This window comes from Chanodichthys erythropterus, chromosome 17 (assembly GCF_024489055.1).
Source record: "Chanodichthys erythropterus isolate Z2021 chromosome 17, ASM2448905v1, whole genome shotgun sequence".
In the NCBI taxonomy this organism is placed as follows: Eukaryota; Metazoa; Chordata; class Actinopteri; order Cypriniformes; family Xenocyprididae; genus Chanodichthys; species Chanodichthys erythropterus.
The window spans coordinates 41,930,310-41,947,609 of NC_090237.1; the positions used below are offsets into that span (position 1 = coordinate 41,930,310).

Genomic DNA, 17,300 nt, shown 5'->3' on the forward strand with positions numbered 1-17,300 from the left:
AGTTTCGTCTGCTCACCAAGACTGCATTTATTTAGTTAAAAATACAGTAAAAAACAGTAATATTGTGAAATATTATTACAATTTAAAATAACTTTTGAAAATATTTTACAAAGTAATTTATTCCTGTGATGGCAAAGCTGAAACATTTATGATTATTTTCAATGTTGAAAACAGTTGTGTACTTTTTTTTTTTTCAGGATTCCCTGAATAGAAAGTTCAAAAGAACAGCATTTATCTGAAATACAAAGCTTCTGTAGCATTATACACTACCGTTCAAAAGTTTGGGGTCAGTAAGAATTTTTATTTTAATTTTTTTGAAAAGAAATTAAAGAAATTAATACTTTTATTCAGCAAGGATGCATTAAATCAATCAAAAGTGGCAGTAAAGACATTTATAATGTTACAAAAGATTAGATTTCAGATAAACACTGTTCTTTTGAACTTTCTATTCATCAAATAATCCTGAAAAAAAAATATGGTACTCAAATATTTTGTACAATTGTACACATTAAATGTTTCTTGAGCAGCAGATCAGCATATCAGAATGATTTCTGAAGGATCATGTGACACTGAAGACTGGAGTAATGATGCTGAAAATTCAGCTTTGATCACAGGAATAAATTACTTTGTGAAATATATTCAAATAGAAAACAGTTATTTTAAATTGTAATAATATTTCACAATATTACTGTTTTTTTTACTGTATTTTTAATTAAATAAATGTAGCCTTGGTGAGCAGACGAAACTTCTTTTAAAAACATTAAAAATCTTAGTGGTTCCACACTTTTGAATGGTGTGTGTGTGTGTGTGTGTGTGTGTGTGTGTGTGTGTGTGTGTGTGTGTGTGTGTGTGTTAATGTTTAATTAGATTGCTTTAAAATATATGAATATATTTCTCTCTGGTTTTGTTTGGCAGCTGTAGTACCTTTTATAGTTAAGAACATTAGAACATTACAATCTAAAAAATGCTTTTTAAAGCAGAAGTTAAAATCACAAAATTAAACAATTAAACATTTTTATAAATTAACTGCGATCAGACAACATACGAGCAAACCATAAAACATGTCCACCCTGTCATAGACAAAATCAAAGTAGTTTAAAGATATTTTCATTGCATAGTGATTATAAAATGTAGATTTTCAGTAAGATACTTGGTCCTTTTCTCAACAATACATTTTAATTAAAGTCTTCTGATAATAATGAAACTACTGAAAATATTTGTTTCCCTATAAAATATGCAATAGTTGCACTTTCTTTTGTAAATAACGTCTATCAACAAAGATATCTGGTCAAACTTTGCAGCAATATTAACTGGCTCTCTTCACTTTATAAAGAAATCACACAAATGTTGACATGCCAAAACCGCACACATCCAATCAAAGGAAATGGTATAAAATGAGAAAAACACATTTCAAGAGAGTTATCATTGTGTGTAAATGTTTGGCCATTTCTAATCAAAGCTCAGAACTGAATTATTTTGCATCACATTCATGATGACCGAGCGATTCTGATGAGGACTAAAAGGCACTTTATAGTGATATTGACCCTTCTGCTCATTCTCAAACCGACTGAGAGTCATACTAGCAAATATAATGTTAATTACTGAACCAAACGAAACACAACGCTTTCAAAAACACTCAGCTGTGGGATTATTTTATTGCCAGTGGGTTCAATCAGTGACATTATTAGATTTGCTATACGGCGTCTTCCCGTCACCTCCTCAGCCGGCTTCCCTCAGTGTGTTTACACGTAGAAAAGGTGAAAATTGTATTACACCGTCCAGTTTTTCCCTGAACGATGATGTGAGCTTCTGTTACAGTTCTCGATTCAGCATAAATAATCTACAATGGCGACATTTTTCACAATCACGAAAATCAAAAATCAAGAAAATCTCTCACTTAGATAAAGAAAGAAAGAAAACCAGTGTTGTTAATAGAGTTTTGATGGATGACGATTGTAATGAAGGTAAAGTCGATTACAGTGACATACAGGAGTCTGCACAATGAGAGAAATAAACAGCAGGTGCTGCTATTTCAGGAGTATCCTCAAAGACTTTAACTGATCCCTAACTTCTTTAACTTAAGCAAACACTGGTAATACACATTTATTTAACAAAATGAAACAATAAACACAGAAAAGAACAGCAGATGCTGGCTATCTCAGATAGTTCACGTTAGCGAGTAGACTATGGCTAATAATAAATCATGAGATCACACTTGACTGAAACACAGAATAAAAGGAGCGTTGCAAATGAATGAGTAGGTGTGACCATGGAAAACATGTTGCAGAGATAAAACAGGATCATTGATTTTTGCAATTAATTATATCTTTATTTTTGTACTACTTTATTTTTCTTTTGCAATTTTTTTTTTTTTTTGATCAATACTTTATTTTCCTATACTTTATTCTTTTGCAACAATATATGGCTTTAAATTGACTCCATAACCTTGTTGTATAACACTTATGTGTTATATTATTAACATTTTACCAAAATCAAGCTCAAATGGAGTTAGGAGGTGTTTCACCAGTGAATGTTTTACATTTCTAGATGTGTGAGGCAGTAAGTGCAAGTTATCAACTTACAGGTCACAAAGGTTATTATAGCTATATGTGGGCACTTTATTTTTACTGTTGTTTAATATATTTGACCAAAAGCTTGTTATAAAAGACAAAGTGTTACGCACAGGCTGTATTGGCAATGACTGACAGCAAATACAAGACAAAGACACTCTTCTCCTCAAACACACAAGACCTTTACACACATTGTGTTTTAAATAAAGAAAACACTGTCCTAATATGAAGCACCAGTTTTTTATTTACCCTTACACTGCCAACAAGCAGAGACAGCAGAGAATATAAGCGGCAGAGGTGTTTATGCATTCGTGCAAATACTGTCATAAATTACTCACTCTTTCACTTCAGTGACAGTCATGCTGAGATCAAGTTCTTTTAATTCCAAACATAAATTCCCAATGTTTAGTAATGTGGTTTAATCAATGTACTTGAGCGTAGCTGGATTACAAAAGTGAAGTTGTGTTAGTATAGATGTGCAAATTAAACAGAACTGCATTGAAAATAATACTGATAACAAGGATGATAATAATACTGATAACAAGGATGAAAATAAAAAGATAAACTTGATTAAATACACAAAATGCTAGAGCACAATAGTATATTGAGAAATTCACCTTGAATAATAAATTCTACAGGTGAATTTTTTCAGAAAAGTAACAGTCAGGATCAGCAGACTCATTCTGGCTCACAAGTGAATGGTGAGTAAAAGCAGTCATGTCGTTTTGCGTCGGAAGATTTGTTTTGTTTTTTTCCTGACTGCTACTACAAGCGCTGAGGAAGGTCAGGAACACCGGTATGAACACAAGGCCATGGATGGCCCCAAACAGAATGACTAAGAACATGATTTTGAAGAAGGTCCTGAAGATGTAGCTTTTGGCAGTCGAGAGCACCACCACTCCTGCGATAGTGGACACGGCCCCCTGAATGATGGGATAGCCCAGTTTAGTGAGGGCATCCGTGGCTTTCTCATTCGCTGAGGATTTTTCACTTGACACAAAAGCATAGCATATGTGAGCAGAGAAGTCGACAGAAAACCCGATACAAATCACAAGATTAATCATAGAAACGGAGTCTAAACTAACATCCCACAATGCCATGAATCCGGCCACTCCCACAATGACAGATGCGATAGAAATAGTCACCCAGAGAGAGCAGAGAGGGTTTGGGATCAACAGGAGTGAAATGACTAACATCACACATGTAGCGACCACTAAGTTTTGGATTGTATTGCTGATGATGACGGCATACTGGTCGAAATAGATGAAAGCAGCGTGGTACACTATCAGATCAACGGGCGTCTGCAGCTTCCCACATTTTTCTGCGGTATCTCTAAATGCGTTCAGCATGTTCTTCTCATCGATCGCTGTGCGGATGTTCACAGTCGGAATGAACATTCGTGATGCATGAATTTGACTGTTAGTGAAATTAACATCTCGACTAAATCCAGACTGATTAAGAAATGCAGTTAAATAGCGTTTGAATTGCATTTCATCGTCTAAATTGACACCTGCTCTCTGTCCAAACTGCATGTATGAATTCAGCCAAGAAACAGGCGGAATGCCTGAACGAGCCATTGTCAGATTCTGAAAGTTTTCCAAACACAAGTCGAGACTTTCGCGAGCAGTTGGGTTCCAGTACTGAAATTCTTCATCCTTTATAACTAACATGACATTGGGACCGTAGGAAGAGAAGAATTCATCTTCTTTGTCATAGTAACTACCAACATATGAGCCGTCTGCTGCTAAATGTTTCAGATCTAGACCTTCCTGCATTTGGAAGCATCCATAGATACTCACTGCCAAATACCCGGCATAGATCACACACACGAGCGTCTTAACCCACGCTCTCGTCAGAAAAGGGCCGTAATACTTTTTAAAGAATGAATCCACTGGCATTTCGAATTCCTTCTGTGTGATTTTATCATACGCCCCACCGACACAACAACCTCCATCATCACCGGTGGCTTCTGGGACTCTCATGCAGGTCAGCCAGTGCCTGTTGCCTTTCTCTCTCCGTCCGTTGAGTGCGAGACACGCGCCGAAGAAGGTGATGTTGAAGATGTAGCAGAACAGAAGAGCTGTGCTGGTGTACATGCAGAAAGACTGGACTGAGCGGAAGGGCGTCATGAGACCGATGTAGAAAGCCATCACATCTGTCAGCGTGGTGATAGTGATGGACACGCCGGCCTCTTTATACGTTTCTGCTAAACGAACCTCCACAGCTTTATTAACTTCAGTCTTCTGCCAGCAGGAGATCATAATGAACATGTCATCTACACCAATACCTGGAGGAAAACAGAGACAGTGAGCCTCAGCTGTGAGACACCTACTAGGTGATGAAATTAATGACATCTACCAAGGATCAGAAAGGGGGCTGAGGCCACGGTCATGGCAAACGGCATCCCGCAGAACAGCAGCAGTCCAAAGCTGGCCAACACGGCCAAACCAGCGGAGACGACGCCGAACGCGGCCACCCACACCTTCGTCCTGACACTGTCTAACCTGTGGAAGCAGACCAGGGATAAATGACATAGCTAGTGAGAGACACATGTGATAATGTGATTATTTTTAAGTCTTTATACCTTGAACAGGACAGAATTGAAATGGTAATGGCCAGGGAATACGTAACAGAGAAGAGGGGGATGATGGAGTCTGAATTGGTCTCGAGCTCATTTTGTCTTGATACTGATGTAAAGTAAGACACATGGACCTGTAGAAATGAAGAAGAAGAAAAAATACAGTAATAAAACACTGTTAATTACTGTATAATTACTGTATACATAAATGTGTTTCATTGAGTGGATTCACAATGCAGAACTAATTATTATAAATTACGACAGGACATGGCATTCAGTTCATTATTTTGGTATATTTCAATTGCTGTACAAATGACTTTTGGAGATGATTATATTAATGTCATATGAGGTACTGTAACAGACACGTCAGGTTCCACCTCACTGCCATACCCACGTACCCAATCACCGGAGTACTAATCACCACCACCTGCCACTCATCAGCACTGCAATCAACACCACTACAAAGACTCTCCACACACACACACTCACTGTCCGGTCTCGTTTGCACTACTACCTATGTATGCTAACCTTAAGGACTCCTAACGCCATACTTACCTGCTCCAGTCGTCTCATCCATCTCCTTCGTCTCCCGTCCTCCTTGTGTGATTACCTGCCTGTGTGTGTGAGTGTCTCCGCCAGCTTCAACCATCCCATCTCTTCAGCTGCATCTGCAAGACATTATCAGGACAGTATCATATTCCCTTCATCTCTCCAGTACTCATTATCTGCTTACCATAACCCAGTGCTCTGCTTATTATTAATAAACTCACCTGGATTGTTTATACCTCTGCCTCCGTGTCTCTGTACCGTAACAGAAGACCGGACCTTAACAACTTTACAGCATGAGCACCAACGACCCATTTCAAGAGCTCGTGGACGCACTGCGCCGAGCACTCACACCACAGCCATCCTCACCATCAATATCCACCACTTCAGCTTCCGCACCTTCTGTCACCTCTCCTTCTCCAGCATTCACCTCCAGTCCCATGGCCAAACCGGCGCCCTACTCAGGATCGGCGGAGGAATGCAGCGGATTCCTTCTCCAATGTGAACTGGTCCTGGAGATGCAGCCGCACCTCTACACTTCCGACACAGCAAAAATTGCGTTCATCATTTCGCAACTGCAAGGTAAGGCCCTGCAATGGGCAGATTCCCTGTGGACTCAAAAAGGCCCTGTTGTACAATCATATTCGGCGTTCGTCTCTCACTTCCGTGAGGTCTTCGGGAAACCTCTGAAGGATTCTTCTACTGGTGAGAAACTCTACAATCTAAAGCAAAGAAATCTCTCTGTGAATGATTATGCCTTGCAGTTCCGAACGCTAGCCGCCACCAGCGGATGGAATGAACAAGCCCTCATCACTTCTGTGACGAGCAGGGCGGGCGAGAGCCGTGAGGGAACGGCGCGAGGCCGGTGACGCGAGTGATAATGAGCGTCACCTGCGAGGCGTGCCGGCCTCGAGTCTCTCACGGAGGAGCTCCGGAGGCATAAAAGGAGGAGCGACATCAGTGAAGGACGAGAGAGGACCAGGCCTGGACTTTATTTTATGTTTTATTATGTTTGTGTGGCCGGCAGACGTCCGCGAGGGTCTGCCGGCATTACTTTCGTTTTGTTCTATGTTTATTTTGAATTAAAAGTTACGTTGAATGTTCGCCGGTTCCCGCCTCCTTCTTCCCACATTTACGAACTGTGTTACATTGGTGCCGAAACCCGGGAGGAAGGAGGGACATGCTGTCGGAGAGCCCTCGCTGCTGAGGGGGATCGCGGTGCTGCGGAGTTCGGGCAGCGCGGAAGTGAAGACCGCGAAAGGCTGCCCGAGGCGGTGGTGCTGGAGCCTTGTGAAAGGTGGGACGGAGACCCGGATGCCGTGCTCCTGGGACGAGGTGGGGTGGCTGCCGTCCTGGACCTGGAGGGAGCGGAGGAGTCGCCGCCGTCTGCCGTGGGCCGGAGCCTGCTGCCGTCCGCCATGAAGGGGAGGAGCAGGGGACGGGGGACTCGCTGCCGGCTGCCCTCAGTCGGAGGAGCCATCGCCGGCCGCCAGGAGGCGGTCGAGGATCGGGCCGTCCACCGAGCGTCCAGTGCCACCGCATGGCACCGCGAAGAAGAGCCTCTTGGCAGGCTGAGGACCGAGCGGCAGTGTGTCTGGGAGCCGGACCCAGCATTTTTTTTTTCTTTCTTTTTCCTCTCTCCCCTCTCTCGTCCTGTCGCTCCCCTTGCTTCCGTCTCCTTTCTCTCGTCTCGTCTGTCCTTACCCCCAGGTGCTGCGGCCGCCGAGACAGGCCCCGGGGGGGAGTAAAGCGCAGTCTCGGAGGTACCCCCCGGCCTGCGAGGGGCGTTGGGGGTATGTGACGAGCAGGGCGGGCGAGAGCCGTGAGGGAACGGCGCGAGGCCGGTGACGCGAGTGATAATGAGCGTCACCTGCGAGGCGTGCCGGCCTCGAGTCTCTCACGGAGGAGCTCCGGAGGCATAAAAGGAGGAGCGACATCAGTGAAGGACGAGAGAGGACCAGGCCTGGACTTTATTTTATGTTTTATTATGTTTGTGTGGCCGGCAGACGTCCGCGAGGGTCTGCCGGCATTACTTTCGTTTTGTTCTATGTTTATTTTTTTTTTTTATTTTTTTTTTTTTTTTAACGTTCAACAAAACTTTAATGTAAAATAAACAAAGAACAAAACGAAAGTAATGCCGGCAGACCCTCGCGGACGTCTGCCGGCCACACAAACATAATAAACCATAAAATAAAGTCCAGGCCTGGTCCTCTCTCGTCCTTCGTTGTAGTCGCTCCTCCTTTTATGCCTCCGGAGCTCCTCCGTGAGAGACTCGAGGCCGGCACGCCTCGCAGGTGACGCTCATTATCACTCGCGTCACCGGCCTCGCGCCGTTCCCTCACGGCTCTCGCCCGCCCTGCTCGTCACAACTTCTTTCCGTCAAGGATTGGAACCCAACGTGCGGCTGCATCTCGCTGCATACGAGGACTCAATGGGACTTGAACGCTTCATCCAACTCGCCATCCGCGTGGGTTCTCGTATGCAGTCGTGTCTCCTCGAGCACCAGGGCCAGTCACCTGCCACCAACCTCCTCCGCTGGTCTGAACCCGTCAGCTCCCCAGAACCAGCCACCGAACCAATGCTAATCGACCATTCCCGTCTAACTTCCAATGAAAGACAAAGAAGATTGACTCATAAGTTCTGTCTATATTGTGGATCTCCGGGGCATGTTCTCTCCACATGCCCAACCCGTCCTCCTCGGCCCGTGGTGAGTGCGATTTTCCCTTCCATTCATAAAATGAAACCACTCACAACTGTTGTAATCCTTACTGCTGCAAATACCTCTGTTCCAGTGGTGGCGCTCCTCGACTCAGGGTCTGCAGGAAATTTCATCTCCGGCGCCCTCTGTCGACAACTCAAGCTCAAGATCTCCCCGTCTCCGGTTAGCTATCAAATCCACTCCATCACGGGCAAACCCCTGAGCCGTAAGCACATCCGTCATTGTGTGGGACCACTTCAACTCAGCGTGGGTATTCTACACTCTGAAAAGATTCATCTGCTGGTTCTGGAGGAGTCCACCGCTGACGTGGTTCTAGGGCGCCCGTGGCTCGAACAACACTTCAGGCGAAGTCCTGAAGTGGGGCGACCACTGCTTTCCAGATTGCTTCCCAACGCTTCCTGTTCCAAAGTCTCCATTCTCCAAGTCTCTCTCCATGAATGCAACCTCTATCGAAAGCCCTGTCGAAAAACGCTCCGTGGATGTTCCCCCGGACTACGCCCCCTTCAGTGACGTTTTCTGCCCGCAACGCGCCTCCAAGCTTCCTCCACACCGGCCATGGGACTGTGCCATCGATCTGCTACCGGGTGAACCAGTGCCCAGGGGACGCATTTACCCCCTGTCAATACCGGAGGAGAAGGCCATGGAGGAATACATCAAAGAGGCCCTCAACCAAGGTTACATCCGCCCGTCTACTTCCCCTGCTGCTTCAAGCTTCTTTTTTGTGGCGAAGAAGGACGGAGGCTTGAGGCCCTGCATTGATTACCGTGCCCTCAACAAAATCACCATCAAATTCCGCTACCCGCTTCCCCTCGTCCCAGCGGCCCTGGAACATCTCCGTGGTGCCACTGTGTTCACTAAGCTGGACCTCCGCAGCGCGTACAACCTCATCCGGATACGCGAGGGGGATGAGTGGAAGACCGCCTTTGTCACGCCCACCGGACACTACGAATATCTTGTTATGCCGTATGGCCTGGTCAACGCCCCCTCCGTATTCCAGGATTTCATACACGAGGTGCTCCGGGAGTTTCTCCACAAGTTCGTTCTGGTGTATATAGACGACATCCTCATCTACTCCCGGAGCTTGGCCGAACATCGCCACCACGTTGCGGAGGTCCTCCAACGCCTACGGCAATTCCACCTCTTCCTCAAAGCTGAGAAGTGCTCCTTTCACCAGCCCTCTGTCCAATTCCTGGGGTACGTAATAGATCACAGTGGCATCCGGATGGACGAGGGGAAGGTCTCCACCATTCAGTCCTGGCCCACTCCATCTTCAATCAAAGAACTCCAACGCTTCCTAGGTTTCTCCAACTTCTACCGCCGGTTTTATCAAGAACTACAGCACCATCGTCAGTCCATTAACCAACCTACTCCGTAACCAGCCCAAGTCTCTGTCCTGGTCCCAACAAGCCACCAACGCCTTCGAGACCCTTAAAAGAGCCTTCACCACCGCTCCCCTCCTCGTCCACCCTAATCCAGAGCTCCCATTCATCGTGGAAGTGGACGCCTCCACCACCGGAGTGGGAGCGGTTCTTTCACAGCAGCAGGGGACACCTAGTAGACTCCATCCATGCGCCTTCTTCTCCCGCAAGCTCAACCCGGCGGAGGTCAATTACGACATCGGTGACCGCGAACTCCTGGCCGTCAAGCTTGCCCTCGAGGAGTGGAGGCATTGGTTGGAGGGGGCTACTCATCCATTCCAAGTTCTCACTGATCACAAAAACCTGGAATATCTAAAAGCTGCCAAAAGACTCAACCCTCGCCAAGCTCGCTGGGCCATGTTTTTCTCAAGGTTCAATTTCTCTATTTCCTACCGCCCTGGTTCTAAAAATACCAAAGCTGACGCTCTGTCTCGCCTCCATTCCCCGGAGGAAAAGCCTGAAGACCCTGAAACAATCCTGCCGGAGTCCATCTTCGTGAATCCCATCCAGTGGTCCGAAGAAACCACACCCTCCTCCAATGCCTCCACACGCACTCCGCCGGGTTGCCCCCAAGGCTTGCAATACGTCACCCGGGCACGTCGCACTCCACTGCTGCACAATACCCACTCATCACTTGGCACTGGTCTCCCGGGGGTCAATGAGACCCTCTCGTTGCTCAAACAACGCTTCTGGTGGCCCAACATGGCCAACGATGTCAGAAGGTACGTGCAGGGCTGCAGGGAGTGCGCCATCTCTAAGAGCCCACGCCATCTTCCCACCGGCAAGCTCCTACCTCTGCCCGTTCCTGAGAGACCCTGGTCACACCTGGGAGTGGACTTCGTCACAGATCTCCCTGAGTCTGACGGTAACACCTGCATCCTGGTGGTGGTAGACCGCTTCTCAAAGTCCTGCCGCCTGATACCCCTGGAGGGTCTACCTACCGCCATGGCAACTGCTAAGTTGATGTTTAATCATGTTTTTCGTCATTATGGAATACCTGAAGATATAGTCTCCGACAGAGGACCCCAGTTCGTCTCCCACGTCTGGAAAGCCATCTTCTCCCTCCTGGGTGTGACCGTCAGCCTGTCATCCGGATACCATCCTCAGTCGAACGGGCAGACGGAACGCAAGATCCAGGAGATAGGCCGCTTCCTGCGTACCTTCTGTCACGGCCACCAGAACTCCTGGAACCAGTACCTGGGTTGGGCCGAGTACGCACAGAACTCCCTCCGCCAAGCCACAACTGGACTGACACCCTTCCAGTGCGTACTCGGCTACCAACCCCCACTGTTCCCCTGGGATGGGGAACCTTCCAACGTCCCCGCAGTCGACTACTGGTTCCGGGAGAGCGAGAGGGTTTGGGACTCAGCTCATCACCAACTGCAGAGAGCCCTGCGCAGACGCAAGATGACAGCCGACCTTCGGCGCTCCGAAGCTCCCGTCTACCAACCGCGGCAGAAGGTCTGGCTGTCCACCCGGGACATCAGGATGCGTCTGCCCTGCAAGAAGCTGAGTCCCCGCTTCATTGGCCCGTTCCCCATCATCCGGCAGATCAACCCCGTCACCTACCGTCTTCAACTCCCAGCACAGTATAGTAGAATCCATCCCACATTCCACGTATCACTGCTCAAGCCTCACCACCCTTCTGTTGTTCCCTCCACAGAACCTGACGTGGCAGCCGCCGAGCCCCCCCTTCCACTCATCCTGGAGGACGGCACAGCCTACGTGGTTCACGAAATCCTGGATTCCCGGCGCCGTGGTGGTCAGCTGGAATACCCCGTCGACTGGGAAGGCTATGGTCCCGAGGAACGCTCATGGGTCCCCAAGAATGATATCCTTGATCCTATCCTATTACAGAACTTCCATACCAATCACCCTGACAGACCTGCCCCACGCCCGAGAGGAAGACCACCACGACGTCGGGGTCCGCGGCCCTCAGGAGCGGGCCGTGGGAGGGGGGGTACTGTAACAGACACGTCAGGTTCCACCTCACTGCCATACCCACGTACCCAATCACCGGAGTACTAATCACCACCACCTGCCACTCATCAGCACTGCAATCAACACCACTACAAAGACTCTCCACACACACACACTCACTGTCCGGTCTCGTTTGCACTACTACCTATGTATGCTAACCTTAAGGACTCCTAACGCCATACTTACCTGCTCCAGTCGTCTCATCCATCTCCTTCGTCTCCCGTCCTCCTTGTGTGATTACCTGCCTGTGTGTGTGAGTGTCTCCGCCAGCTTCAACCATCCCATCTCTTCAGCTGCATCTGCAAGACATTATCAGGACAGTATCATATTCCCTTCATCTCTCCAGTACTCATTATCTGCTTACCATAACCCAGTGCTCTGCTTATTATTAATAAACTCACCTGGATTGTTTATACCTCTGCCTCCGTGTCTCTGTACCGTAACAGGTACATTTGCACATACATCGGTCATTAACAGGGCTTGACATTCAACTTTTAGTGGTTTTCCAAAGTTACTAGCAACTCAGCATTTTCACTGGCCACAATTTTGACATCGATACCATGGGGAAATTCAGCCATATAGATACTTTTAATATTATCTCATAATTTAGCAGCAGGTATATTAATATACCTGCTGTAACTTTAAGACCTGATGCACAGATCCATTTTACTGTTACACATGCTTTTTCTTTCTCAACTGTTTACATTCACTTAATTTACTTATTCACTTATTTGCCACTTGTTTGCCACCTGATGTCACCTGTTGGAGTTTGGGTTCGTTGCCGCTGTCGCCTTTGGCTTGCTTAGTTGGGGACACTTGACATTTGACTTGACATTTGATATTCAACAGTAACATTTATTCAACAGTGCTTTGATCTGTCTGCATTGACACTATTCTTTAAGAGCTGCTGTGCAGCCAAATTATGTACCAGTTATCAATGTAAAGCTGCTCTGACACAATCTGCACTGTAAAAAGCGCTATATAAATAAAGGTGACTTGACTTAAAGCATAGCTGACTGTGTTGATGTGAATACTCACCAAGATCAGCATTTTGACATTATTTTGTGTGTATTTGACTGTTTAAGCAGCGAAAAGAGCTCAATTTAGTACTACGAGGTGGTTTATGCTCACGCACTTTGGGTGTGAGAACAATATCTGTGTGAATGAGTAAAATTATGCACAATAGTTGTCTCGCTGTCGGAGAGATGAGAGAGGGCAAGAGCAGCTGGTATCGTGTGTCTGTTCTGAGGGAAATGAGTATTGAGTATTAGATATTTTAGTATCGATATGTATTGAAAAATCTTTGACAACACTACGTTGCATTAGTTTTTTTATTTCAAATGCCTTTTTAAAAGACTACAATATAATTCAACCCGCCGAAGTGGCTAGAAGGAGTTACACGAAGCCCTGCTGAAATCCACACACACTGTCGGTGTCAAACCCTGGTCATTAGGTATCAGTATGTCTAGATACAACTCACAAAATGTATTTTACTTACCGTTTTCTGCTCTGTAGCATTTGAGAGGAGTTTTAGAAAGCCATCAAGCCAGTCAGAGTTTTCTTCTGTCTTCTTCTCATCTAAGAAATAAAAAAGCCTGACCGCTTTGGCACTGGTGAGCTCTGAGCTATTTGGCTTTAGCTCCACACCGCCGATGGTTGTTCCCAAAAACATGCCATTTTTCACTGGATATTTTATGTTTGAAGAAACGATTTCAGTAGCATTGTAATTTATAATGTCTAAAACCGCATTTGACATGCACCTTCCCTTTGTTTTGGCACAGAGCTTGTCAAAAGTGTTTCCTTTCATACTTTTCACTCGTCTGTCTAGCTCTATGATGTCGTTAAAAGCAGCTTCAGTTAATATATTTTCACCATGCAAGCCTGTGATGATCAAAGAGGCATAAGTGCCTTCAGACACAAGCCGAAACTGAGAAAACTCTTCAGATTGTGGGAAATTTTCCACCACGATCGCCCTTTCCAACTTGGCAGGTCCATTGACAGGTGTAAACTGGTCTTCAATATCATTGGCCTTCCTCTCCTGAAGAAAGATGAAACCACCTCCGAGGGAAGCAGCTACACATACAGCTGATAAAAGAAACACACATGGATATCTACCAACGACACCACCAAGCTTTTCAAATGCCAGAGACAGAGGCCTCTCGATGCAGTCTGTTTTACACTTCGCCATCCTCTAGATTCACTTCAGCAGTCCCGTCCTGCACAGCCCCAGCAACACCAGATCGTCCTTGAAAACTGGTGAAGCTACAAAAAAAAAAACCTTTAATAAGTTGGCCACAAAAGTACAGGTCACGTCTGTGAGCAATTGCATAGCATAAATATAAACAGGAAAAGGGTGATGGTATGTGTGTGTGGTCTGAAACTGAGGAAAATAGAGCAAATTAGATGTAAAGAATATCACAATCCTTCTGTGAAACTGCTACAGACACGGGCATTTCTAGGATTTAAACACATCAGGGGCCGAAACATTAAGGGCTGGAGGCGGGTGATAAGATGACATGATCTGCAAGAGCAGTTTTTTTTTTTTTTTTTGCAGTATTGTTTATTGTTAACACAAAGTAACACAAATTAATCATATGTAACTTTACAACTCTCAACTGTCTCCATTCAGTTTTGCCTCATGTTTCTAACCCCTCTATCATTTCAGTCTTGGAGGTAAAAAAATAAATAAATAAATAAATAAAATAAAAAAGAAATCTCTCTTGCACACGCAATCAGTCACTCCACGTAACATTATATATCTTTACTGCCATCTGCAGAGTTAAGCATCAAAACTTGAAACAATAATTTTCCTATTACTAATTCAAACTGCTGCTGAGGTTATAAACTGATTATATGTTTGTTATGGCTGTTACAGCTAGCGTTTAAACATTTTACATTTTATTTCCACCAAACAGCACTAATAATCCTCCTTCTGTTTTTGAGATTTTTAACATAAATTTTGCTGTTTTTTATAAAACAGAAAGTCATTTGCTTCTTATGCCTCAGTGCTTTATCTTCTTTTAGAGCTGGGCGATATCTTACGGATCTAGCTATATTGTATTTAGGGCTTGCATGGCTTGACGCTTACTTTTTTCCCAAGGAGCACATGTGCTCGTAAGTTGAAAAATTTAAGAAGGCATTAAAAACTTTAGGGGCGCAATGCAAATTTTTCAAATGTGTTTTAGCTTAACGACAGTTAAAAGTACACAAGGTTTTTAAATATTTCTGCTTCAAACTGTTTTTAATAATCATGTAATTATTTATAGACCTACTTTGAACTATATATGTAACGGTATCAAATTTTCATTTAAAGATAATTGCTGAGGCTTTTATCATGGAAGCCTATATGTATCATGTATTAAATTAGGTTAGAATAAAGTGTTGTCTTCCAAACAGATTTAATAACTTTTTTCTTACAATAAAAATAACTCTGAACATTTAAGTATAGGCTACAATAAAACAACACACACACACACACACACACACACACACACAAAAACATTATAAAGCAATCCAATCTAGAGTAATTGTTTAATTTATAACAGTAACATGTGTTTGTCTATTAACAGAACTTAGTGTACTCACATACTATTTTTATTTTAAAAAAATGTATTTATATAAATAAATAAACTGAATTACTGGATATTAATATGAAGACCACAGAAACAAAGCTACATATAGCCTACTATATATATATATATATAATCGTTCTAACAGATTATTTACATTCTTTATCTACATTATTTGATTCTGATCTACAGTGATCACTACTGACTGTATAGAAGCGTAATGTTTGTCTTTATAAAACGAGTGTAGCCAAATATCTGTGGCCAGAACTATGAGATAGTCACCAAGACTATCATGGTTTACTACAGTAAAGAACCATGTTTACACAGAAGATGTGGGTAAACACTACATAAAAGCGTTAATCAAAGAATAATTTACAATGATCTCATGAACTCCAACAAACATCCACATCCGAAGTTCTCTGGTGGTTTAAAAAGATGTTTGTCGAATAAGTTTGAATTAGTAATACTAACTGTATTTGTTTACGTCTTTGCTACAGCATAAAAATAACTATTACATAGAAACTATAAATGGAAAGCACATCACCAAAGAATAAAACATACTTACAGGTTGTGGTGAAATGGCGACACGCCGGATAACAGTGACAGACAGTCGAGCCTCAGAACCAGCTCGGGAATCAAAGTCTTTTTATGAATTAAATGTCATGAAAATGCTTGAACGGTCTTGGCGACAATATTATGTCTCTCTCACGACTTTATATCCCGCACTGAAGCATATATTGGGAGTTCAGTTTTTTTATGAATAAATGATATAAATAATGTTAGTCATACGGTGGTACGAGCAGCTGTGCAGCCTATAGATACTGTATGACATCCGCCGGTGAATTACGAGCAACAGTCTGAGTGAATGCAAGCTAACAAGCAGAAATTAATTTCTTTATAGATTATAAAGCAGTATTTTGGAAAACAGACAAAGCAGAAAAGGTAAGAAGCGACATTTGAGAAAAGTGCACATTAATCTTATAGCCGCAGTGGAACCAACCCCGCGTCACGAGGTTTCCGATCTGTTGCGCATCTGCTTTAGATATTCTAGGACAGGCAGAAATCACTCAGGCGTGTGTGTGTGTGTTCAGTACTCATAGCGTCACTCCTACTGTGTGTGCTCCAACCAGATGGGTTAAACGCAGAGCACACATTCAGAGTGTGGGTTACGCCTTCACATCTCACTTTCACTTTCAGTTTCCCAACATAGAATGATATCATATTGTACAAATAAAAACATGCAAGATTTTCATCATAACATCACATCATCATAATAACATCAAAACCATTAACGTGCTCGTTTCTACTTGAACATGAGAAATAAACTTACTTTTCTTCACACAGCTCTGAAGTTCACCGTGACAGCCTGTGCGCATCTGACAGGAGAGCTGAGTAGGAAATATATGTGCCCTCTAGTGGTTAAGTATCAAAGTGCAATTAAAGGGATAGACTTTCCTAAACCCTTTTTGATTTTTTAAAGACAGAACAAGTAGCAAACATAGCATAGCATGAAATAGTGCAATACAAATTGTGACAATAATTGGTAACAGGGGTCCAAAAATTATATCATAATATTTTAAACGTTAATGAATTTATTATTATATATTTTTTTTACAATTTCAGAGAAGACATAAAACAATCAAATTCCACTATAAACACCTTAAATATTGGGGATGAATTTAAGCAGTTTTGTTTATGTATGTAAAATTTTGCCAATAATATAAATAAATTAATCATTAATAAATGTATTCAAGACCTTCGTTGACATTATTTTCATAATACAAAATAATATCCTTTAATGTAAAATTGTATTTAACTTTGGATAATTTTACAATAAAAAAAATAAACGTGTCAACAACTCTTTCTCACTTTTAGAGAAAGACCATAAATCATCAGTATCAGAGTATCTTGAAATGAATG

At 43.7% G+C, this 17,300-nt stretch overlaps 1 protein-coding gene across 2 annotated transcripts; it reads right to left on the reverse strand.

Annotated features, from left to right (window-relative positions):
• Positions 1–1,532: 1,532 nt before the first annotated feature.
• On the reverse strand, positions 1,533–16,749 carry LOC137005325 (patched domain-containing protein 3-like). Of its 2 annotated transcripts, none has more exons than XM_067366168.1 (5): positions 15,946–16,749; positions 13,310–14,073; positions 5,155–5,282; positions 4,929–5,074; positions 1,533–4,857 (listed from the first exon to the last, which is right to left on the reverse strand). In XM_067366168.1, exons 2-5 carry the CDS (start codon positions 13,997–13,999, stop codon positions 3,203–3,205), a joined length of 2,619 nt encoding a protein of 872 aa, XP_067222269.1. In that variant the 5' UTR covers positions 14,000–14,073; positions 15,946–16,749; the 3' UTR covers positions 1,533–3,202. The 2 variants fall into 2 exon arrangements, with proteins under 2 accessions (XP_067222269.1, XP_067222270.1); XM_067366169.1 differs by having other exon boundaries at positions 16,711–16,748.
• Positions 16,750–17,300: the final 551 nt, after the last annotated feature.

Coding starts and splice junctions, on each gene's coding strand:
- LOC137005325 (XM_067366168.1), bottom strand. CDS start 13,999: ATGGCGAAGTGTAAAACAGACTGCATCGAGAGGCCTCTGTCTCTGGCA. Junction 5,283..13,309: donor ATGCTACAGAGCAGAAAACG/GTAAGTAAAATA, acceptor TCATTTCTACAG/GTCCATGTGTCTTACTTTAC. Junction 4,858..4,928: donor AGCCCCCTTTCTGATCCTTG/GTAGATGTCATT, acceptor GTTTTCCTCCAG/GTATTGGTGTAGATGACATG.